This window comes from Camelina sativa, chromosome 1 (genome assembly GCF_000633955.1).
Source record: "Camelina sativa cultivar DH55 chromosome 1, Cs, whole genome shotgun sequence".
NCBI classification, from domain to species: domain Eukaryota; kingdom Viridiplantae; phylum Streptophyta; class Magnoliopsida; order Brassicales; family Brassicaceae; genus Camelina; species Camelina sativa.
In genome coordinates, this window is record NC_025685.1 from 14,427,700 (window position 1) to 14,451,227 (window position 23,528).

At 37.8% G+C, this 23,528-nt stretch overlaps 4 protein-coding genes across 4 annotated transcripts; 3 read left to right on the plus strand and 1 right to left on the minus strand.

The window, feature by feature from the left end:
- LOC104708014 lies at positions 307-1,309 on the plus strand. The gene is made up of 2 exons (XM_010424501.1): positions 307-335; positions 433-1,309. The coding sequence occupies exons 1-2, from the start codon at positions 307-309 to the stop codon at positions 1,307-1,309; spliced, it is 906 nt and encodes a 301-aa protein (XP_010422803.1).
- Positions 1,453-3,133, plus strand: LOC104708024. Its single transcript, XM_010424511.1, has 4 exons — positions 1,453-1,906; positions 2,175-2,760; positions 2,842-2,894; positions 2,955-3,133. The coding sequence occupies exons 1-4, from the start codon at positions 1,453-1,455 to the stop codon at positions 3,131-3,133; spliced, it is 1,272 nt and encodes a 423-aa protein (XP_010422813.1).
- Positions 17,633-18,973, plus strand: LOC104708034 (F-box protein At2g16450-like). The gene has a single exon (XM_019230585.1). It carries the CDS (start codon positions 17,633-17,635, stop codon positions 18,971-18,973), a length of 1,341 nt encoding a protein of 446 aa, XP_019086130.1.
- On the minus strand, positions 19,219-22,251 carry LOC104790584 (aspartyl protease family protein 1). The gene is made up of 10 exons (XM_010516362.2): positions 21,757-22,251; positions 21,499-21,634; positions 20,830-21,065; positions 20,483-20,707; positions 20,235-20,370; positions 20,083-20,159; positions 19,902-20,001; positions 19,763-19,820; positions 19,594-19,665; positions 19,219-19,508 (listed from the first exon to the last, which is right to left on the minus strand). The coding sequence occupies exons 1-10, from the start codon at positions 22,032-22,034 to the stop codon at positions 19,312-19,314; spliced, it is 1,515 nt and encodes a 504-aa protein (XP_010514664.1). The 5' UTR covers positions 22,035-22,251; the 3' UTR covers positions 19,219-19,311.

The window sequence follows — 23,528 nt, forward strand, 5'->3', positions numbered from 1 at the left end:
CTTTCTTATTGTAAACATGATTAATGTACACTGTTGATCTGTCTCGCTAACTTTGATCTGGCCCGTTAATTGTTCTTAGCCAATAAGAAGTAACCTCTGAGATTGCAATCTTGGCGAAACCTACACCGTTGATCTGTCTAGCTAACTTTTATCTGAGCCGTTATTGTTCTTAGCTAATGGTGACTAACCTCTAAGATCGCAAGCTTACAGAACACAACTCATCTTTAGGGTTTACCAAAACTTCCCCAACTATTCCTTTGTGTTCACCAAATCGTTTCAGAACGGATCCATCTCCATCGTGACCAAATGGATAAGACGTGGATTTGGCTACCAAGGTATACAATAAATTCAATCAAGCTTACTTATATTAACCAACGAAATTATTTTCGCTGCCAAATGGAAATCTAAATTCTTTCCCAATTTACAATGTAGGAACAACATTGAGTACTTAGAAGGAGCAACGAAATTTGCTAATTCATCAGCAAGAAGATTGGGCAATCTGTCTGAAATGCTATGCCCATGTAGAGATTGCCGCAATGTATGCCATCAGTCTATAGATGAAATTGTTGAGCATATAGTGATAAGGGGTATGGATAAGAAGTATAAGACTTCCTGTTGGAGTATTCATGGTGAAAAAAGAGCATCTACAGAAGACAGTGGTCCTCAACATGAAACAAAGGCATTTGACTTGTTTAAGACAGGATTCTCTATGGGTGAAGGTGAACCAAATCAAAGGAATGATGATGAAGCATTAGAGGCAAACGACGGTGAAGCAGTAGAGGAAACTGAGTTTAGGAAAAAGTTAAGAGAAGCTGAAACTCCATTGTACTCTGATTGTGTCAAATACACAAAGGTTTCAACAATTATGGGACTTTACAGATTCAAGGTTAAGAGTGGTGTGTCAGAGAACTACTTTGATCAGCTGTTGGATTTAATTCAGGACATGCTACCTGAAAACAATGTACTTCCGAAGAGTTTAGCTGCAATCAAAAAATTTCTGAAGATATTTTGTTTCGGATACGAAAATATTCATGATTGCAAGAATGATTGCATACTATATAGGAAGGAGTTTGAGAAGTTAGATAGCTGTCCAAGATGCAAAGTTTCAAGACGGGAGAAGGATAAGCACAGTAATGAGATAAAGGTTGGGATTCCAGCAAAGGTCCTTAGATATTTTCCAATCAAGGACAGATTTATGAGGATGTTTAGATCAAAAAAGATGGCCGAAGATTTGCGGTGGCACTATACCAATGGCACTGAAGATGGTACAATGCGACACCCGTTGATTCTATATCATGGGCACAAGTGAATGCTACATGGCCAGACTTTGCTGCTGAACCAAGGAATCTTCGACTTGGAATTTCTTCAGATGGGCTGAACCCTTTCGGCATGCAAAACACCAATCACAGCACATGGACAGTGTTGTTGGTGAACTATAACACGCCTCTGACTATGTGTATGAAGGCTGAAAATATAATGTTGACTTTGTTGATCCCTGGTCCAACAGCTCCTGGGAATAACATAGATGTTTACTTGGCACCACTGATAGACGATTTAAAAGATTTGTGGGCTGAGGGTATTGAAGTCTATGACTCATTTGCGAAAGAGAACTTCACACTTAGAGCCATGCTGCTTTGGAGTATCAGTGACTATCCAGCCTTAGGAACATTGTATGGATGTAAAGTGAAGAAGAAACAAGCCTGCAATGTATGTGGAAATGATACACCTTCCAGATGGCTTAAGTTTAGCCGTAAGTTTGTCTATATGGGGTATAGAAAGAGACTACCTCCTGGCCATCGTTACCGATATAAAAAAGCTTGGTTTGACAACACTGTTGAGGAAGGGAATGCCAAAAGGATACAAACTGGCGATGAAATATATGAGACACTACAAGCTTTTAGGAATGGTTTTGGAAAACCACTACACAAGGAAATTAAAAGAAAAAGAACTGAGTTGGAAGATGATGAAGTGGATCAAGAAGAAGAGTGTGAAGAATCAAATGATCTATGGCGGTGGAAGAAGAGATCAATATTCTTTGAACTACATTACTAGAAGGTAAAGTAAAGTAATTGAACTATATTCTCTTATTGGATCTGAATAAGCTAGCCTAACAGTTTATTCCTTAATGTGTTAGGATTTTCTTGTTCGTCATAATATTGATGTTATGCACGTAGAAAAAATTGTGTCGGATGCTATATTGTCAATCTTGATGCAAAGTGCTAAGTCCAAAGATGGTTCGAAAGCAAGAAAAGACTTGGAAGATATTGGAATCAGAAATCACTTGCACACAGAGGTCAGGGGAAAGAAAACATACTTACCTCCACCAGCCTATTGGTTATCCAAGAAAGAAAACACCATTTTCTGCCAAAGGTTATCTGAGTTTAGAGGTCCTGATGGTTATTGTGGTAATATTGTGAATAGTATTTCAGTTAACCCTCCAAATATAGGTAGTTTAAAGTCGCATGATCATCATGTCCTAGTACAGAACTTGTTACCGGCTGCATTAAGAGGGTTGTTACATAAGGGTCCTAGGATTGCCATCAATAGATTATGCAGTTTCTTCAACAGGTTGTGTCAACGCATCATCGACCCGGAGAAACTAATGACAATGGAGACAGATTTTGTCGAAACAATGTGTCAACTGGAGCGCTTCTTCCCTCCATCCCTTTTTGATATCATGTTCCACCTTCGAATTCATCTATCAAAAGAGGCACGTTTGGGAGGACCAGTACACTTCCACTGGATGTATTCCTTCGAAAGGTTTGATGTACTCATTTGCTTCAATATATGTATTTCCTGCAATTATGTTCAACTAATATTCATTTCTTGACTGAGTTATAGGCACATGAAAACACTTAAGGCTTTTGTTAAGAATCATGCAAGGCCAGAAGCATGTATGGCTGAGGGGTATTTAGCTGGAGAATGAGTTGCATTTTGTTTATTGTTCCTTAAAGATTCAGTACCAGTTCAAGAAACAGTTAATCGCAATGAAGATATTGAGGCTGATAGAAGCATGGTTGAAGGTCGACCTCTGCAGAAGGGTATAGAAGTTACCCTATCAGATAAAGATAGAGACACTGCACATCGCTATGTGCTAATGAACATGGCATCTTTGGATCCTTATATAGAGTAAGAGGCAACCCTTTATGTTTTATCTACTAATTATTATTATAATTTCATTCTCAAAACTATTGTTTAATGTAAAATCAGGATGCATTTGGAAGAATTAAAAGCTAATGATGCTCGATGTGCTAAAAATGAAACTTTGTTATGGAAAAACCATACTGAGCAGCTTGCACAATGGCTTAAAATAAAGGTTTCCAGATGCAACTTGTCTTCTTGATTATTTGTTATACAGCTTGTTAAATGGACTGATTAGCTTGGTAGGTTCATGATAATGTTTTGCTTGATGACTTGTTAGCTTATCTTGTAGCTTGATGGCTGGTCTTCTTGGACCAGATTGTTAGCTTATCTTGTAGCTTGATGAATGGTTTCTTGGCACAGATTGGCTTCATGATCATGTTTTGATTAATGACTGGTTAGCTTAGCTTGTAGTTGGATGACTAGTTTTCTTGCCACATATTGTTAGTTTCATGATCATGTTTTGCATATTGACTGGATAGCTTAGGTTGTATCTTGATGACTGGTATTCTTGTTTATCATTTTAGTACTTGAAACAACCAGACCCGTTTTTTTTTAATAAATACAATACATAATTAAGCACCCCATAATACTTATTTAACCAACCCAAACCACAACTCATCATTAAACCAGCAATAACCATTAAGCACAACGGAAACATACCAATAATACAAAACTAATACATCATCAATACAATAACACTCCTAATCATCCTATCCAACAACCTAGCATAACTCTATCCAAGGTTCCAACATAAACAATATAACCAACAACACACAAACGAGACCCTAGATCATCCTCCTCCTCATCGCCATGATTCCTCGTCACATACCTGCACACAGCAAACAACAATTGAGATGCGTAAGTATTATCACAAATACGTAGTGAGGCAATCCTCCCATATACTAGGTTATACACACAAGCAACTGAGAAACCAATGCTTAACAAAAAACAACCAAACACAAACAAACCAGGCAAAACAGACATCAGCCGCTGCTGACAGAAAAGGGTGTCGACAAACACCTACTTGGTGTCGATCGACACCGACTCTGCAACTCGTTTCTGCATGAAGCCAAAAGTCGAAGATCCGCTTCCCAAATCCTCCAAACCGTCCGAAACTCATCAAAAACTCCTAGAAACTCATAGAATCCAACATCCAACCACAAAGACACAAAAATACAACACAAACAACAACAAAACAAGCAAAACAAAGGATTCTCAGGCTTAGATAAGTCATGGTCATGCACTCACCTCTTTACAGGAAGATTCTGACCAAAAGATGACGAATCCAACACCTTAGGAAGCTTAACCTTCGTCCTTAGCTCTAGCTGTCCACTCCACAAGAACATATCTCATCCCACAAGCCTAGAAATCCCACAATTTCTCCCAAAAACCTCAAGAACACCTCCTCTCCTTTTCTCTCTGTCCCAAACGGCGTAACACCACCAAAAACAAACAGGCCCAAATCGACGAATTAAACAATCTGGTTGAACCAGAAAAGCTGGTGTCGATCGACACTACCCTGGTGTCGATCGACACCCATCCCCAAAATCCCCAATTTAGGTTCACGGATGTCACAATTCTCCCCCTCTAACAAAAGATTCGTCCTCGGATCTGAACACACTGCCACTCATCTGCAATACTCATCAAACAACCATCGCAACGGTTTGCACCATCCAACCATCTTGTCTACCGCAACCAGGACACCACTGGTCCAAACCACCCTGACCCTACTAGTCAACACAATCAGACCCCATCGGTCAAACCAAACCAGAATCTACCGGTCAACTCAAACCAGACTCTCTCAACCATCATAACTTTGGTCCCCCCGACCAGCATCCACCTGACCCTCCCGGTTCACAAACAGAAACCCCGAGATTGAACACCCATCAATCCCGAGATCCCGTACCCGATCTCAACCTGAAACCTGAGATTGAACCCCCATCAATCTCCTAAATCCACATCCAGTCACAATAGAAAAATCTGAGATTGAACCCTCATGAATCTCCTTAATCCACTTCCGGCTACAATGGAAAATCTGAAACAACCAGACCCATTTTTTTTTTTAATAAATACAATTCATAATTAAGCATCCCATAATACTTAATTAACCAACCCAAACCACAACTTATCATTAAACCAGCAATAACCATTAAGCACATCGGAAACATACCAATAATACAAAACTAATACATTATCAATACATAACACTTCTAATCATCCTATCCAACAACCTAGCATAACTATATCCAAGGTTCCAACATAAACAATATAACCAACAACACACAAACGAGACCCTCGATCATCCTCCTCCTCATCGCCATGATTCCACGCCACATACCTGCACACAGCAAACAACAATTGAGATGCGTAAGTATTATCACAAATACTTAGTGAGGGAATCCTCCCATCTACTAGGCTATACACACAAGCAACTGAGAAACCAATGCTTAACAACAAACAACCAAACACAAACAAACTAGGCAAAACAAACATCATCCGCTGCTGACAGAAATAGGTGTCGACCGACACCACCTTGGTGTTGATCGACACTACCTCCTTGGTCTCGACCGACACTGATGCAAGCACCGGTCGTCTTACGGAACGGACAAAACGGCTTGTCTTTGGGATGCTTGGGTTAAAAGCAACTTTACTCGGGCCAAGCTTGGTAGAACGAGAGTAGAGGGAAAACAAACGATGGAAACAAAGTTTGAAAGAAAACAAACGGGTGAATCGCGAGTTGGGATGAAGGTCACAACTTGGGGCGGAGGGACGGATCGATGCGGAACGGCTGTCAAGGTTAGGAAGCGGCTAGCGAACAAAATGATGGTTCTACTAGGGTAAATGGAACGAAGGTGGATTGAATGACGACATGCAAGGGCTGGCTCTTCTCACGATACGGTCGGACTAGTCGATAGCGAACTCGGTTCGAGATCGGCTAGGGTTTCTCAATAGATAGTCCCGGACTAATTCTAAGGAGAGGGTGAGACAAGATACAAAGATTCACTCTTTGAAAAGAAAGTTTTTATTTCAATCAAGTCTGCCTTTACAAGAAATAAGAGAGGGTTTAAATAGTGCTAGGTTTAGAGGAGACTAGGGACACGCGGACTCGTAATGGTCCGCACACGTTGCCCTTGACGTGTTCCTTTTGAAAGAGAACACGTCACTCTTCTAAGTGGTTTAAACATAACCACACACGTCACACTACTTAATGTTACAAAAGGAAAAGTCTAGAACAATGTTCAAAACGCAAAGCTTTAAGTAAAGGATAACACGTCTTCGGACTTGGCACGGGAACCACGTCATTGGCTTTCAAAACGTGGAAGGGTTTGTGTTACGACTCGTCGCCTCATTAAAACCTTCTCCGGTAAACCTCATGGGACAAACTCGGAGTAAGGAAAAAGAGTACGAGTCCTTACCCTAACGACTTTGTCGCCTTCATCCTTGGATAAGGATGAAGGCCATGCGAACGGTCTCCACTTGGACTTCTTTGGCCGGGTCGCTTCCTTGAATGAATCCTTGCACAAACCAGTTGATCTTCTGTCTTGTGGCCTTGGACGAGCTATTGGATCGCGTTGTAGCTCCCGGAGTGATCTCTGGTGTATTAGCTGGCTGTTGTCCCGCGAGTGGTGCAAGCGTCTCGGTCGCGTCCTCGGCGTCTTGGTCTGGTACGTGCGTCCCTGGCTGCGAGTCTGGTCCCGTGCTCACATCATTCCCTCCCCCTTGAGAAGGTTTTGTCTCCAAAACTTCTTCGTCGTCACCTGCGTCAAACGGAACGAGATCAGTAACGTTGAATGAGGTTGAAGTATTGTACTCACCTGGCAGTTCAAGACGATAGGCGTTGTCGTTGATCTTCTCAATGACTCGGAACGGTCCGTCGCTGCGTGGGTAAGCTTGTCCTTCCTCTTTTGTGTGAATCGCTCCGGCCTTAGGTGCAGCCAAACCCAATCTCCTGGCTTGAATAACATAGGCTTGTGTCCGCGGTTCAAGAAGCGCGCATATTGTTCAGTCCTCCTCTCTATGTTTGCTCGAACCTCCTCATGAAGCTGCTTGACTAACTCAGCTCTTGCGACTCCGTCTTGACTCTCGACCTCGTCCGGTGGCAATGGTAGGAGATCCATCGGCGTAAGAGGCTTGAACCCATAGGCGACCTCAAAAGGAGACTTCTTGGTGGCCGAATGAATGGCTTGATTGTATGTGAACTCGATGAGTGGGATGCACTCTAGCCATGATCCTTTGTTGCTTGCGATCGATGTCCGTATTAAAGCTCCGATAGATCGGTTCAAGACTTCGGTTTGGCCGTCGGTCTGCAGGTGCGCGGCGGTGGAGTACAACAATTTGGTACCAAGCTTCTTCCATAGGGTTCTCCAGAAATGGTCGAGGAACTTCGGGTCTCGATCCGAAATAATGGTTCGTGGTAAACCATGGAGTCGGATCACTTGACTGAAGAAGAGATTGGCCAGTTGCACCGCGTCGTGGTTCTTATTGCACGGGATGAAGTGCATCATTTTCGAGAAGCAATCTACCACAACCATCAAGCTGTCCTTATGGTGTAAAGGTGGTAAGCCGAGGACAAAATCCATCGATAGGTCGATCCACGGTCCTGTCGACACTGGAAGTGGCGTGTATAGGCCGTGAGGGTGGGTAGTTGACTTTTTACGCTCGGCACACTACACAATGTCCACAATGCTTCTCCACCATGCTTTGCATCTTTCGCCAATAAAAGTGTTCTTGGAGCACGGCCAAAGTCTTAGTGATACCAAAATGACCGGACAAGCCTCCACTATGTGTTTCTCGGATCAACAAGTCATGAATCGAGCCGGTAGGGATGCAAAGGCGCCGGCCCCAAAACAGAAAAACTTCATGCACGTAGAACTTGGTGAATATGCCCTTGCCGTGGTTCTTGAAGCAATCTTCGAACTCGGCGTCATTGGCGTAAGCTTCTTTGATGTCTCAAAGGCAGCAGCACTCGAAGAAAGCATTGAGGAATCCAAGATCGTGAAAACATTTCTCAAGTATCTTCCTCAGTCGAAGTATATTCACATGGTGGCGTCATTAGAACAAGTTCTTGATCTTAACAAGACCAGCATTGAAGACATTGTTGGTCGAATGAAAGCATAAGAAGAGAGAATCTCTGAGGAGGAGGCAGTACAAGAGGATCAAAACAAGCTAATGTATACAACCATGGAAGCTCAACAAAACCGTGACTACAGTAGATATTTTCGATACAGAGGATGAGGAGGACGTTTTGGTTTTCGAGGAAGAGGCCGTTTAAGGTCTAATGGTGGAAGAGACATATCAAAGATCATATGTTTTCGGTGTGAAAAGACTGGCCACTACGCCTCAAGCTGTCCAGATCGTTTGTTGAAACTACAAGAGATTCATGAAGCTGATAGTAATAGTGAAACACAAGAAGCAGATGCCCTTATGATACACGAGGTTGTTTATTTGAATGAGAAACACTGAAAACCAAGTAAATTCGAAGCAAACATAAGCGGAGAGAATGTGTGGTACCTTGACAACGGAGCCAGTAACCACATGATGAGTGATAAGCGATATTTCGAAGATATTGATGAGACTATCACAGGAAAGGTAAGATTTGGTGATGATTCCAGGAGTGACATCAAAGGAAAAGGAACTATCTCGTTCATAGACATCAATGGAGACCAAGAAGGATGTTGTTGGATGTATAATTTATTCTGGAGCTCAAGAATAACATCATCAGTCTCGGACAAGCAGCAGAAGCAGGATGTGACATAAGGATAAGAGTAAAACATCTAACAATGCATGATCGACAAGGAAAGCTACTTGTTAAATCTGAAAGGTCCAAGAACAGTCTATAAAAGGTGATCATGGGAATAAAGAACACTACAAGCTTATTCACTAAAACCATGAGTGAATCAAGTCGGTGGCATGCAAGGTTGGGACATATAAGCTCTGAGACTCTGAAGTCAATGATGCAGAACGAGCTAACTCAAGGATTACCACGGTTCGTTGTCAACTCAGAGTTGTGCTCATCATTCTTGCTTGGAAGGGTGTTCTTGATGTCACAATATTTTACCATATTTAATGCCTTGTTTAGTTCATGTTTTTCATCATATAGAAGTGATTCCTTAGGTTTTATAGCCATTTATGTCCAAATATGCATTTAGGATGTCTAGAAGCATGCATTGCATACATTTGTGCATTTTGAGTATTATTAGGTGTTATTGAGCTCTAAAAGGGTAAGGAAGGACTTGGTGTTATTTCTGGAGATAAACAAGAGGATTGTATGTATCAGGAATGGAAAAGAAGGCACTCGACCATACCACTCGAGCAGGCACACGGTCGAGTACTCTGTCGGATTCATAACGAGCTTCTCAAAGATCCATTGGAATGAAGATCTTCCATTGCGATTCAGCTTCAGCGTTCTTCATCCGAGTTGTCGGAAATCGAGTTATCTTTCCAATGCCGGTGGTTGCAAGTCAATGTAAAGCTGGAAGAGTCATCTTTCTCCTCGAAGTGGAACCAAGTCAATCCATGCATTCATCCGAAAGGTATGCCCGATTTATCAAGACATGTTATAAACCGACTTAAGAAGAACCGACCTACGGATGGGCTTTTGTCCAAGGCCTGACCAGCGACCATCACGGCGGCCCAGTCCACGCCTCCTCCACNCAGTCCAAGCCTCCTCCACGGTCCAGAAGCCTATTTCGCCGCCCCTTGTCCTGCACTCAAGAAGAAAAGACGTTTCTAACCTTACAAACCCTAATCCAAGACAAAACCCTATAAATACTCTTAAGACCTAGGGTTTCAAGGTGTGCTTCCTTGGTATTTTTCCCTCTGCCTCTTAACTACTCATCCACGCCTCCAGAAGCAGCCCTAGAGACGTACCTAGACCTCTACTCAGCCGTCGAAGTTCGTTCTACTGCTCTCTTGGAATTCATCACCGATTGCCTTTGAAGTCACCAAATCTCTTTCTAGTTTTCTTATTTTCGTTTTCCTACTTGTTTAAGGAAGAAGAATCATCTACTTTGTATCACAGAGAAGATCTCTAAACCCTTTTCTCATACTTCTAATCTTATATGCAATATTCTATTCATATGGTTTTGAATTGCATGAGTATGTGTGAGTATTTTACTTGTTGGGTAATAGGGTTTCAAAGGGGATTCATGTTATCGTTTGTTTAAAGGTGTTTAGATCTGGTTTAGTTCATTCTTAGTTCTTTGTTCTAGGTTCATTCTTAATGCATATTGCTTGATTAGCTAACTAGTGATTGATCATAGGCGTTTTACACATCATAAGTGTTGTAAACTCGCTCGCAATAACCTAGACAAGTATCGTGTTATAACCTGCGTCAGTTGAGTTATAGGCCTTTACGGATTAGAATCGAACTTGCTTTAATTGCTAGGATATATGCGTCATTGCCTGCGAGAGTTGAGTAAAGGAGTGTATAGACTTTAGATAGGTGACTAGCGACTAGCTTATCTCCTGTTCTTTCGTGTTTCGTAGTCCATGAACGTTTAACCGTAGAATTTCCATACCTAATCCCTTTAGGCTTAGACCGGTGCATGATACCCTAAGAATTCCTTACAGCCCAACATTCCGTCCATTTATATTTTCTTAGCCCGTTCACATTTAGTTATTGGTTTCTTTAGTTATAAACCCAACCAAAACCCCAATCTTATTATTTTCTTAGCCATAGTCCTCTCTAAACAAACTCTTAACCTGATTTATTCGTCTATGTGGGATTGATCCTTACATACTACTACCGATCAACTGTGCACTTGCAGTATTTCGTGTGGTCTTTTGAGGTAAAAGATTGAAGTGAAATTCCACACACATCAAGCTTTTTGGCGCCGTTCCCGGGGACCTTTTAGGTCACTTTCGAGTTTAAGACTAGGATTATCGTCTAGGATTTTTTTTTTTTTTTAAACTTTAGTTTTGCATTTATATTTCAGTTTACTTTGATATTTTCTTTTTAATTTTCAGGAGCTCTAGAGTTAGCTCAATGGAGAACCAGAACCACAACCTTAACGATCCTCCACCTGGGAGGGACGGTCAAGGAGCTGCTATGAATGATGGAGAGCACGTCCGAGAACATGATGATGTTCGTGAGCAGGATCAGCTTGATCCATTCGTTCAAACCATTGCTGAATTTGATACCCCTTATCAACACATTCAAGACCGGTCCTCGATTCAACCTACAAGACCGCCACAAGATCATTATAAAATAAGCCCTCAAATTATCACCTTAGTGAAGCAAAACCAATTCCATGGTTTTAGCACGGAGCACCCAATAGACCACATTGAACAATTTGAAGAAATATGTGGAGTAACTGCCACATCCAAGGAGTCTCAGGAATACTCGATGTGCAAACTTTTCTCGTTTTCCCTTCAAGATAAGGCAAGTAGATGGTTGAAGTCTCTGCCTCCAGCATCGCTTACAACTTGGGAGGAGTGTAAGGCCGCTTTTCTGAATCACTTTAACACCAGATCTCGCTCCAACCTCTTGAGGAGTAAGATTCAAGGATTTAGACAAGAAAAAACTAAATCATTTAGTGAAGCTTTGGAGCGCTTCAGAGCATATGTGAGGGACTGCCCTCATCATGGTTTTACAGATGGTGGCTTGATGAACAAATTTTATGAAGGAGTTGACCCTAAAAACCAGCTATCTCTAGACATAGCAAGTAACGGTAATTTCGCCACAAAAACGATTGAGGATGCTCGTTCTTTGATATGCAATCTAGCTAAGAGTGACAACAACTACCGCTCGACCCCTTCAGACATGGAAAAAAATTCTGATGAGGCCTCGGATATTAGACAGCTCAAAGAAACGATGAGTTTCATTATCAAGCACATTCAGAAAGGAGACAACACGTTCGAAGATGAGGAAGAATTTTGTGATGAAAAAGAAGAGTTGAATTACATTGGAGCTAGAAGCAACTACCAAGGGAGGTTTTATAACCGAAATTACAAAGATCAAGGACATCAATTCAACCGAGGCAATTTCCGACAAAGAGCTACATTTACCGACTTTCAAGGTTTTCAAAGAGGATTTCCTAATCCAACCACGAGAGATCAAGGCCCTGACTTGAGAGATTGGATACTAGAAATTGAAGTCAACATGCAAGCTTATACAGAAGACATCAATTTGAAGATGAGCGATATGTACAAGGATCTAAACGACAAGATGACATCCCTTACAATCAAGTTCAATGACCTTGAGAAGCAGAATAAGGAAAACATTTTCATTCTTGAAAAATACAAGGAGTCCGTTTTGGAAACCAATGAGCAGATGCTTAACCTTGCAAACTTGAAAGCTATAACGTTGAGGAGCGGAACAGCCTACAAAGAACCAGAATACCCGGAAGGTTACTTGGAGAAAGATCGAACACCAGAAGTTATCCCCATCGAAGAAGAAGAAGGAACCATAGGGGAGAAGGAAAGGGAAGAGCTTACCCACGAGGAGATCACCAAGGACACTCCACCTCTCGTTCCACCTCCTACGCACATTTATCAACCCAAGGTACCATACCCTACTAAAGTTTCTAAGAAAGAAAAAGAGAAAGCCAAACTCAAGGAGCTTGTCGGGCAATTATCGGTAAGACTACCTTTTGTTGAAGCTTGTGCTATGATTCCCCCTCTAAGGAAGTACATGAAGAGTATTTTTTTTACCTTTGCTGATTTATACCCAACAGACCCATTTTTGGTCGCGTTTTGGAATCAGTTACAGCAGGTTTATCATCGGATTTACGTTACATGAGGGCTTCTTGTTTTGTGGTTCTCGTCTTCGCATTCTAGATTGTAGCCTTCGTATCCAGCTTATTGCATAACTTCATAATGAAGGTCATGTGAGACGGGACCGCACGCTTCAGCTCGTGACTTTTTCGTATTTTTGGCCAAGCTTGCGGTGTGATGTTGAATGTTTCGTTAAGCGGTATGTTGTGAGTCAAAAGTCTAAGGGACAAGCTACTAATGCAGGTCTTTATATGCCATTTCCTATTCCAACTCAGACTTGGATAGATATAAGCATGGATTTCATAATGGGTCTTCTACGAATCCAACATGGCTTTGAATCCATTTTTGTTGTGGTTGATCGTTTTTCTTAAACGGTTCATTTCATACCCTGCAAGCGTACAACAGATGTAGTTCAGGTTGCTACACTCTTCTTTCGAGAGATATACTGTTTACATGGTCTTCCTTCATCAATTGTTTCTGACCGTGATTCACATTTTCTGAGTCATTTTTGGAGATCATTGTGGAATCTTCTAGATACAAGTCTTGACATGAGTTCTGCTTACCATCCACAGTCTGACGGCCAAATAAAAGTTGTTAACCAGTCACTTGGAAATATCTTGCGAGCTCTGGTTGGTGATTCCAAGCTCCCTTAAGCTGAATTTGTGCATAACCATGCTTGAATTAGAAGTTCGGGATTCAGTCCATTTTAAGTTATCTATGGCATCGTTCCAGGAGGTCCGGCTGATCTTTCTACTCTTCCTGCTCAAACTCGCATTCATAATGTCTCTGCTGACTTTGTTACTGAAATTTCTCTCATTCATGATCTCTTTAAAACCAATTTGGAAGCGTCTACCGAGAGTACAAAGCTGATGCGGATTTACATCGTCGTTGTCTGATTTTTGAAGTTGGTAATATGGTTTGGGTTGTTCTAACAAAGGATCGTATGCCATTACGTGCATTTAACAAACTCAAAGCAAAGAAGCTTGGACCACTTTGAAGTTCTTGAACGTATCAACGACAATGCGAATAGGTTCAGTCTTCCCGCTGGTATCAACACGTCTGATGTCTTCAATGTGAAATACATGTCTCGCTACGTTCCTCCTGATCCAGTTCCAGATTTGGGGTGGAATCTTTCTCACCAGGAGGGACCTGATGCAATATCCTAGAAGCTTCCTCTTCCCATTTTCTTTAACTAACTAAAACTTTTCCTTTTGTTAGTTATTTCTATTATTCTGTTACGGTAAGTTCACAGTGTTTAGATCTTATCTAGGACTAGCGGCTTTGCCCTTTGTCTATTTAAGCGTTTAGCTTCTCTTCTTTGTACGCAGCTTTTGATAAATTTAAAAACAGAGAGTTTCTCTCCTTTTCCTTGTGTTGATTTGATTCTGTCATCAAAACAAGAAGTCGGTCTCAAGAGATTCTTCCTAATCTCTTGATTCAGCGAAGTAGGTCTCAGAAAAACCCTTGTTTCCTTGATTAAGCTACAAAATAGATCCCTTAAGCTGAACCATTTTGCATCATAGGGAGCATGAATGAATGAGCTAAAGCAAAACAATGATTTGTATGGTGAAGGAGGCTCAAGGAAAAAGGAACAACTCACTTACTTTCTCTGAAAAATTGCAAAAAACTACAATTGTGAATGTATATTTCTTGATATATACAGAAGATATATATAACAATCAGATCCGACAGATCACAAAGAGTTCTCAACACATTACTGTTCCATCTTCTTTCATGGTGGTTTATAATGTTAGTAAAATTCTTTAAAGTTATATCTAACGATATTTTGATGGTTAAAAATATGTTTTTGCTCTATAACTTTGGCACTTTGTACTTTGATAGTTAAAATTCTCTTAATATGAGAGGGTTTACTCTATAACTTTGGCACTTTGTACTACTAACTACTTGACATGTATCATTTTTTCCCTTAAATTATTACTAATGTTTTAAACTATTCAGATTATTTTACCATAATTAATATCTTCAATTTATTAATCAAAAATCTTATATATCTTTACTAGATTAGGACCCGTAGTACAATGCAGACAAATTATTTATAAAAAAAATTAAAATGAAAATTTGTATTTGTTTGTTAAATTCTATTTGCTTTGTTTATTGTTATAATTGTATAATAATTGTTAATTTTATGGTTTAAACTCACATCATACTGCAAAATAATTTGTTTTTATATAATATAAATTTAATTAACTTAATTAAATATGTATATTTCTCTAATATCGATAGTTAACAAAAAGATGAAATGATGTTTTAGTCGTGTAGCACCGAATGAATAATATTTTAATTTATATCAATATGATGAAACTTTTCCCGCCATATAACCATGTCTCGAGATATTTTAACTTGCAGTATATCATCTTAATTTCTAATGTTTATTTTTGTATTATAAAGATTAGATCGAATTAGGGTGATATTTATTAAGATTTTAATCATTTAAATTTTATAAGATTGGTGTTTATTATAAATTTTAAATACATATAATACTTAGACTTCTTATAAAGTTTAAATATATATCATATTTGAAACTTCCTAAAAGTTTAAATAGATTATTAATATTTAAATGGTTTTATAAATTTTAACCTATTTAATTGTTGAAATATTTATAAAATTTAAATTTCTTATAAAGATTAAATACCTTTTATAAAGATTAAGTACCTTAAAATAAATAACCAAAATAAAGCAAATAATTTTTTAATTTAAATGCCTAATAAATCAAACTTTCTACTAATTCATATTCTAAATCATTTTGGTCTATTTTATAGTATGACTCTGAATAATTGCATAATTTTTTAAGCGATATGGGTTATAGTACCCATATGGGATATATGTCCGTATTGAAAAAATTGAATTACATCATATGCAGAAAAACAAAAATTTTATTGAGTGATTTTCAAAAATACTCATTTTCCTATGTCACTTTTTAAAAATATCCTTTCATATTGTCGATTTTCAACAATACCCCTTTTCTTTGTATAAAACAACTAAATTCTAAGTCCTAAACCCTAACATCTCAATATTATATCCTAAATGTAAAATAGAGAACCTAAACCTAAAAAATTTTTAAAAAATAAAGAAAACATATTGTAACTATGTAAAAGAGGGTTAAAATGAAAATGTTCAAAAATGATATTTTTGAAAGGGGTATACCAAAAAGGGTATTCCTAAAATTTGTTCTTATGTATTATATAATAATTTAAAATAATCTAAATATATATTCAAATAAAAGTGAAAGTGAATCATATATTTATATGTTTGAGTTAGGTAGAAAGATTTCTTTATCCTTTCAAATTTTACCTGTTATTGATTTTGAAATTTTGGTAACTAATATTAAATGTATTAGCATTCAATGGTAATTGTTTATAAAATGAGTATTTATTTGTGAAAAATGCTGCAAAAATACTATTATAGACTAGGTAACAACCCGCACTATATGCGGGATAAATCTATACAAATAATATGAGTGTTTAAAGTTATTATCGAAAATCTAAAATTTGTTTTTGTAATAACCAAATATATAACCCGTGAGATTATGCTTAGATCAAACTACTATGTATCAACTATATATATCATCCGCTCTTTCTTCAATCTACGCAAGATTATTTATTTTGTTTAATTTTCTTTTTGTAAGAATATGTTTCACCTGTGAAATATTATACCAATAGTATTAAATAATTACATTGCCTATAAGGCTACAATAATGATTATTGTGATAATTTTATTTTGGAAAATTTAAATATGTGAATATTAATCAGTTTTTTTTTGAATAGGTGAATAATTTAGGTTTTTAAAAATGTTTTAGATCTAATAATGATATAATAATTAAATCTGTTATAAAAATATATTTTAAAATTAAAATGTTTGATTTTTTAATTAACTGAAAAGGAATATTCCTTTATCATTCAATAGCAATTATGTGTAAATATCCATAAAAATGAGAGCAATAAATTCAGTAGTGTCTCGAGCTCTCTAACGACGACACATCAACACTTTGTTTAGAATGCTTCTCTATTAATATATAGGGGATAGTTTTTGGATAAAAAAATCTTAGATAATATGAGGGGGTCTACTCTATAACTTTTTCATATTTGGCACTTCTACTACTTGACATGGATCATCTTTTACTTTTAAATTATTATTAATGTTTTAGATTATTCACATTAATTTACTACAATTAATATCTTCACTTCATAGGTCATCAAAAGTAAATGAATAACTAAATTATTTATATTTTCTATGTTTTGAATAGTATTATTCCAGACTTTCCATACTTATTCAAACCAATATAATATGGAGAATACAATTCACATATGACACTATTAATTTGGTTTTAAATGGATAATATGGAGAAAAAAGATATTTTTAATTGATTATTGATAACAAATAATAAAGTGTTATAAATAAATTTTAATGACATATAATAATTATTATATGTATAATAAAGTATAAATTTGAAAAATATAAATGGTTATCAAAACTAAAAATTTACAAAAAAAAAAAATTATATGAAAGATATGCTTTGAACAATAAATTATATTTTCTTTAAATACTTAAAAATTTAAAGATATGCTTTATCATTAAATTTAGAAACTTTTTGAAATAATTTTCAATTTTCTTTGGTTTTTTTTTCCCTTATTTTTAAGTAAACAAATATCATTAATCTTAAAATAATTATATATAAGATGTTCTAAGGTTTATCTAGGCCTTACTATATACGTTTTTAACATCCTCGTTGGATCTCATCCTCTCCAGATCGATGAATTCATCATCTCACATATCGATCGGTCTCATCCTGGAGATATTGTCGAGATTGCCTTCAAAGTCAGTTGCGAGGTTTCGTTGCGTGTCGAAGGAATGGGCATCAATGTTTGGTAGTCCATATTTCAAGGAGTTGTTCCTGAGCATGTCATCGGCTAAGCCGCGCCTCTTATTCGCCATCGCAGAAGACGGCGACGAAAATGGAAAAGCTTGTTGGAGGTTCTTCTCGTTGCCTCAGCTTGAGAATCCATATGTGAAATCGTCGTCGACGACACTTGTAGCAGCAACCGACTTTCATGTGAGATTCTCTCCAGACGATCTACTGATCTATCATTCTTATGACCCCAGATATTTTTCATGCGGCTATGCCTCAGGCTTGTTCTATATCTATGGTGATAGAAACCAGGGTAGACCTCTGGTATGTAACCCCGTCACAGGACGGTATGCGATCACACCTTTTCGTTATACTTACAGAAAGGCGTATAGCTTTTTCGGGTTTGACCCGATTGACAAGCAATACAAGGTATTGTCCATTAAATATCCATCTGGTCCTCCTGGTTGTCATCATAAAATTCTTACATTGGAAGATGGAGATATGACATGGAGAAGGATCAAGTGTCCCTTAAGACGGCCAGGTATTAAGAGTGATGGCATATGCATCAATGGGGTTTTGTATTTCTTATGTGAGAGAGAAGAACTATCATTTGATTATGTCATAGTTTGCTTTGATGTTAAGTCAGAAAAGTTCACCATTATTGACGTAGAAAGGATTTGTCAATTGATAAACTATAAGGGCAAGTTAGCTCTGATTTATTGGGAGGATGATGTCGACATTTATGAGATTTGTTATTACGGGAAGGATCTCGACCAGTACTTAAAGGATAACCTTGAAGCTGATGCAACTAATGAGTTGCATGTGTGGGTTCTAGAGGATGTCGAGAAACAGGAATGGTCCAAATATGCCTACACTTGGACCGATGATAGATTCTTTCGTCGTCACGTTTCCATCGCTGGAGCGACCGCTTCTGGTGAGATAGTGTTTTCGATGCGCACATATACATCTAAACAACCGTTTTATGTTTTCTACTTCAATCCCGAAAGGAACACTCTCCAACGTGTTGAAATCCAAGGTTTTGGTGAAGCGTTTAAGCAACCTTGTAGCGTTCGCACCTTTTTAAACCACATAGAGGATCTTGATGTTAACGATTTAAAAGTACTCAAGTCAGTCCATCCTCCATTGGTGAACCCAAAATATAGAGGTACATTAGAATCAGATACAGAATATAGAGGATCATTGGAGTTAGGTGAAAGCAATGGTCATGTCCTTTTGTGCTCTTAATCCATGCGTTTTTTGTTGTTTGTCAACCGTATCTGTTTTACCGTTTTTCTCTCTTTAACGAGCTTAATACATCTTTAATCATTTTGTTTGGTCTCAAGAACATGATTTTGTTGTTTTTTCTTAGTTCTCTGTCTCAATCTGAGTATATTTGCTCTAGTTTTTGTTTATTCTCAATGAGATTTGTCCTCTTGTAGTAAATTAGACAAATATACAACCATAGAAAAAATAAAAAATAAATAAACATCGGTAGTGTAAGATTTTTTTGGTGATTCATTATCTTCTAAAGAATACATATTCGTGTATAGTAGATGTCTAAATTTATATACGTGTAAAAATAATTAAAGGATGGCCAAAATTGAGAAGAAGAATAATGAAAGTGAGATAGAGAGAGAATAAGCTGTAGAAGAAGTCGACGTGCTTGGTCTTTGAGATGGTATGTTTGTCGCCTCCGGGTCAAATGAAGAAGTTGGTGGTCTAGCCGAGGAGGAGGAACGGTTCGATGGAACCGTCCGCGCCGAGGTCTCACCGGTGTAACCTTTAGCCATGGAAAATGAAGTCGGGTTAGAAAGAAGTTAAGGATCTTAGGCTCTACAGGGAATAAAAGTTGATAATGAACTCACAATCAGATTCTTTCCACCCCAGAATCAGTTTCTCACGATCAAAGACAACACGATAGCCAGTCATGAAGTTCTCTGCAAATTGTAAAAACGAAGAAATCCGATAAAAATCTTGCATTTCTAAGTTTCGTGACACAGCAGTTTTTGGTTGAGTTTCCAAATTTATACTTACGTCCGATGATGCTAATGTCTTCTATCTTCATGATGGCTAAACAGTACACATCTGTGTCCTGAAATCATCACAAGGAGAGAGCTTAAGTAATGGCAGAGACAGAACAGAGGTGCGCTGCAATAACAGAGGCCTAACTAACCTTCATGGGGATTACTACTAAAGGGTGATAAACGGGATATGAGCTCCCGCCTTTCATTGTAAGATTCACAGCTGGATACTGGAAGCTGTCTTTGTTTGGGCTGCACATAGATAGATCCAGAAGTTAGTTAGTAAGGTTTCAGAGATAATAAGAGTGATGGTGACCAGAGTACAGAGGCAACCTTAATGCATAACAGTACTCAAAAGGTAATTCGGGATCAGTTGTTTGATATCGTTTGTCCAGAGCTAGAGAATTAAACTGCAAAATCATATTGGTTATCAAGCCAATGTAATACCAAACCAAGATCATATTACAATAGAGATGAAGACCTACGCTTTCTGAAATAAGGGTGTAAGCTGCATCAGTCAGATAAGTGAACGAGGTTCCAGAGTCGAAAACAGCATCAAATTCAAGATCGCCTGTATTTCCTCCAACACTTATTTTCGTGACGGTGATATTGTAAGTAGGACTGGTTGACAATAAAAGAATATGGTAGTTAGAAAAAACAACTAGAAGTATATTCAAGGAGATGGACAAGTTCGGTTAAACATAGAGAAGATATGATTCAACGGCTTGCTTACTGTGGTTGTCTTATGTTCAATGGTGTTTCCCGTTGGTCTACGCTACCTTTATCTCCAAAACTGATCCTACCAGCTCCATCATTCCCAAAACACATTGAGAATGAGTTTGCTGCAATTCCCTCCTTTGCTAGTACGCTAGGAACTGATATGTCTTCTAAGCCAAGCCCAAAAAGACCATTTGGAGCTGCACTATCATGGAATACACCGGTCTGAACTTGACCACATCTGTTCCAGCACAGAAAGATTTTAAAGATGAAAACACAAAGATTTAGGCTTGCCAACATAATAGAAAAATTCTATGATATAATATTATATACTCAAAAGTCTGTATAGAAGAAATTACTTACCCCAAAGTAACTCGGGCAGGAATAGTTTTAGAACTTTTGTCATTTGAAACTAAGTGAAGTACATCCTCCACCAAGACTCCAGTAGACGAGGTACCATTAGAAAGATACCGGATCTGGTATGGGCAATTACTTTGAGGGGAAGCACATCGATCACCTCTTGTACATAACGAGCTATTACAGGAAACTTCTGAACTTGTCGATGATACATTAGGGCTATAAATATTAAGGTCCAAACTCTGCAACAACAAAAAAAAAAAAAAAAAATTCCTTAAGGAATCGAACAACTTGCAGAAATAAAATAAAAAATGTCTAAAGAGATCACATCAGATGTCGATAAAACAAAATCTAAGCATAGACATATCTCATTTACTAAATGTTTCTAGTCCACATGGTGAGCAACAGAGCACTGAACACATAGATGTACCCTCGATAAGTCTAGTGTCAGTCTCACTGTATTTTAGCGTTAACAAAGACCTGCCCAAAGTCACATTTCTATCCTACACAATCCATCTGTATCCCACAACAAACCCTCACTTAAAACCCAATCCTATAGTTTCTTCACAATCTAGACCAAATCCTCAAGATACACAAGCTAGCTTAGCAACATACTCAAATGAAACAAGTAACCGTATATAAGCAAAAAAAAAAAAAAAAAAGAAGAAACATTACCGAGCCACCAGGCGCTTTCAATTCACGAACACAATTGGTGCAGTCACAGGGCAACCAAAACAAGTCACTTCCAGTATCTAAAGCAACCAGAAACCAATCAGCTGGCGTACCAACTGACACATTAGCGTAATGCAAACTGTTACAAACACCAAACAAAAACAATCCAACATATATCAATCAAAACCTTTCAAGTCTCTCTCCATAAAAACATAAACCTTTTTTTTTTTATTTTTATTTTGAAATTAAAGAAAACCTTACAATCCAAGGGCATCAACACGAACAGTTTCGTTGCCGTCAGAGAAAGTAACAAGTGATTGATCAACAGAAGCAAGCCTACGACCTCTGATTAACCGATCACGATGAGCCATGACTCTGTAATACTTAGAAGAGTCTCGATTAGGCAAACCATCACCAGGCAAAACACCAACAACCTGATCCGAGAAACGGTGATGAAACTCAAACCCAAATTCACCAATTCCTTCGCATCTATCCAAAACCCAGCTCGAAGCTATCAAAATAAGAAGACCCAGATACATAATTCTACAGCTTGAGTACCAAACCGAGATCTCGGAAACTTCCTTAAAAAAAAAACGAAATTTCCGAGTAATACTGAAAACCCAGTCTAGCTAAAGAGCGAATTTTTGTAAAATAGAAACCGAGAAAATTAGGGAAGAAGAATCGTGTGAAGTAGGAGAAGCTTCAAAGGTTTCTCCTTCGTATGAGATGATGATGATCAACTTTGAAGTCAATTTATTTTTCCTGAAAAAAGTAATTAAATAATAAAACTTATTCTTATTATTATTTTGTTTAATTATAGTAAGAAATAAAAAAAGGTGGCAGGTAATTTTCATTATCAAAAGACTCTCTCAAATTAAAGCAAAAGTCAAAGTAGAAGTCATCACTACTGTAGAATTTTCAACGTCATTGTGTAAATTTGTAAACCACAATCAAATTAATGTTTATTATTATTGGTTACGCAATTGAATTGATTTTATCAACACGTCATTTAATTATGTAAAGATTGGTATTATTAGTTATATGTAGTTGGACCGACTTTTCCTAAATGTTTTTTTTTTGTAAGGTTTAGTTATATAATTTGTTGTTATTTTATAGGTAGTAATTGTTAGATCTAACTAAAACTGGTGAATTAGTTTAGTTGGTTTAAATGGTTTGCCTATACATTTCGATCGTAAACAAATAATTAATCGCGTTACAAAATAATAGATAGCGAACCTCATTAGCACCACAACTTCTTTCTGCTCTTCGGTATGTCCTGCAAACCGCGCAGTAGACAAGCATATGGAAAGAAAGGAATTCAAGGAGACATTATTGATACATTCCTCTCTCCCTCCATCACCTAATCAAAACACATAGATAGAATACGTTCGAAACTGGCTATCATTTATACGAGCTGACAAGTTAGACAAATGCTTTTTGAAGTGTGGTGATCTCTACAAGAATTAAGCTAAATACTCTCCTCTACTCTTCAATCTTAATATGTACTTGATGTAAGAACTGTTGTTTTTTGGATTGAATAAATTTNGGAAATGCTCGAGCTTTGACAGCAAATGTGATGATAACATATGTAAACTACTCATAGACTATCTATCACATTGACCAGAAAGAAAAAAAAAAAAAAAAAAAAAAAAAAAAGTGCCTAACTCTGACCAGGCAAGTTATTTTTAGGTATCACTATTGGTCTTGCTTTCCTCAACGGATCAACCTCTATAGCTTGTGATTCCTACTGTTAGCTATGTGCGTGTCATTGTGTGTTAAGCAGGCTAGGGGTTTGGATTTTTACCCCTTTTCCGTCTATTTCAACAACTGTTAAATCGTTTAGTTGAATGAGGTTCGTCTTTTTTACATGTGTAACCTATGTTGCAACCATCCTTTGTAATAGAGAGAACTATAACTAGGCTTCCGACCTTCTTGCGAAACCGTATGTGTATCCTAACAGGTAAAGAACCATTTTCAACCATCCTTTGTATTAGAGAGAACTAACTATTAATGTATCTTCTCTAATAAATAGA

Coding starts and splice junctions, on each gene's coding strand:
- LOC104790584 (XM_010516362.2), bottom strand. CDS start 22,034: ATGTATCTGGGTCTTCTTATTTTGATAGCTTCGAGCTGGGTTTTGGAT. Junction 20,371..20,482: donor TTGAACATAAGACAACCACA/GTAAGCAAGCCG, acceptor ATTGTCAACCAG/TCCTACTTACAATATCACCG. Junction 19,509..19,593: donor GGGGTGGAAAGAATCTGATT/GTGAGTTCATTA, acceptor CCATGGCTAAAG/GTTACACCGGTGAGACCTCG.
- LOC104708034 (XM_019230585.1), top strand. CDS start 17,633: ATGAATTCATCATCTCACATATCGATCGGTCTCATCCTGGAGATATTG.
- LOC104708024 (XM_010424511.1), top strand. CDS start 1,453: ATGTGTATGAAGGCTGAAAATATAATGTTGACTTTGTTGATCCCTGGT. Junction 1,907..2,174: donor ACTACAAGCTTTTAGGAATG/GTTTTGGAAAAC, acceptor TTATGCACGTAG/AAAAAATTGTGTCGGATGCT. Junction 2,895..2,954: donor TCATGCAAGGCCAGAAGCAT/GTATGGCTGAGG, acceptor TGTTCCTTAAAG/ATTCAGTACCAGTTCAAGAA.
- LOC104708014 (XM_010424501.1), top strand. CDS start 307: ATGGATAAGACGTGGATTTGGCTACCAAG. Junction 336..432: donor ACGTGGATTTGGCTACCAAG/GTATACAATAAA, acceptor TTTACAATGTAG/GAACAACATTGAGTACTTAG.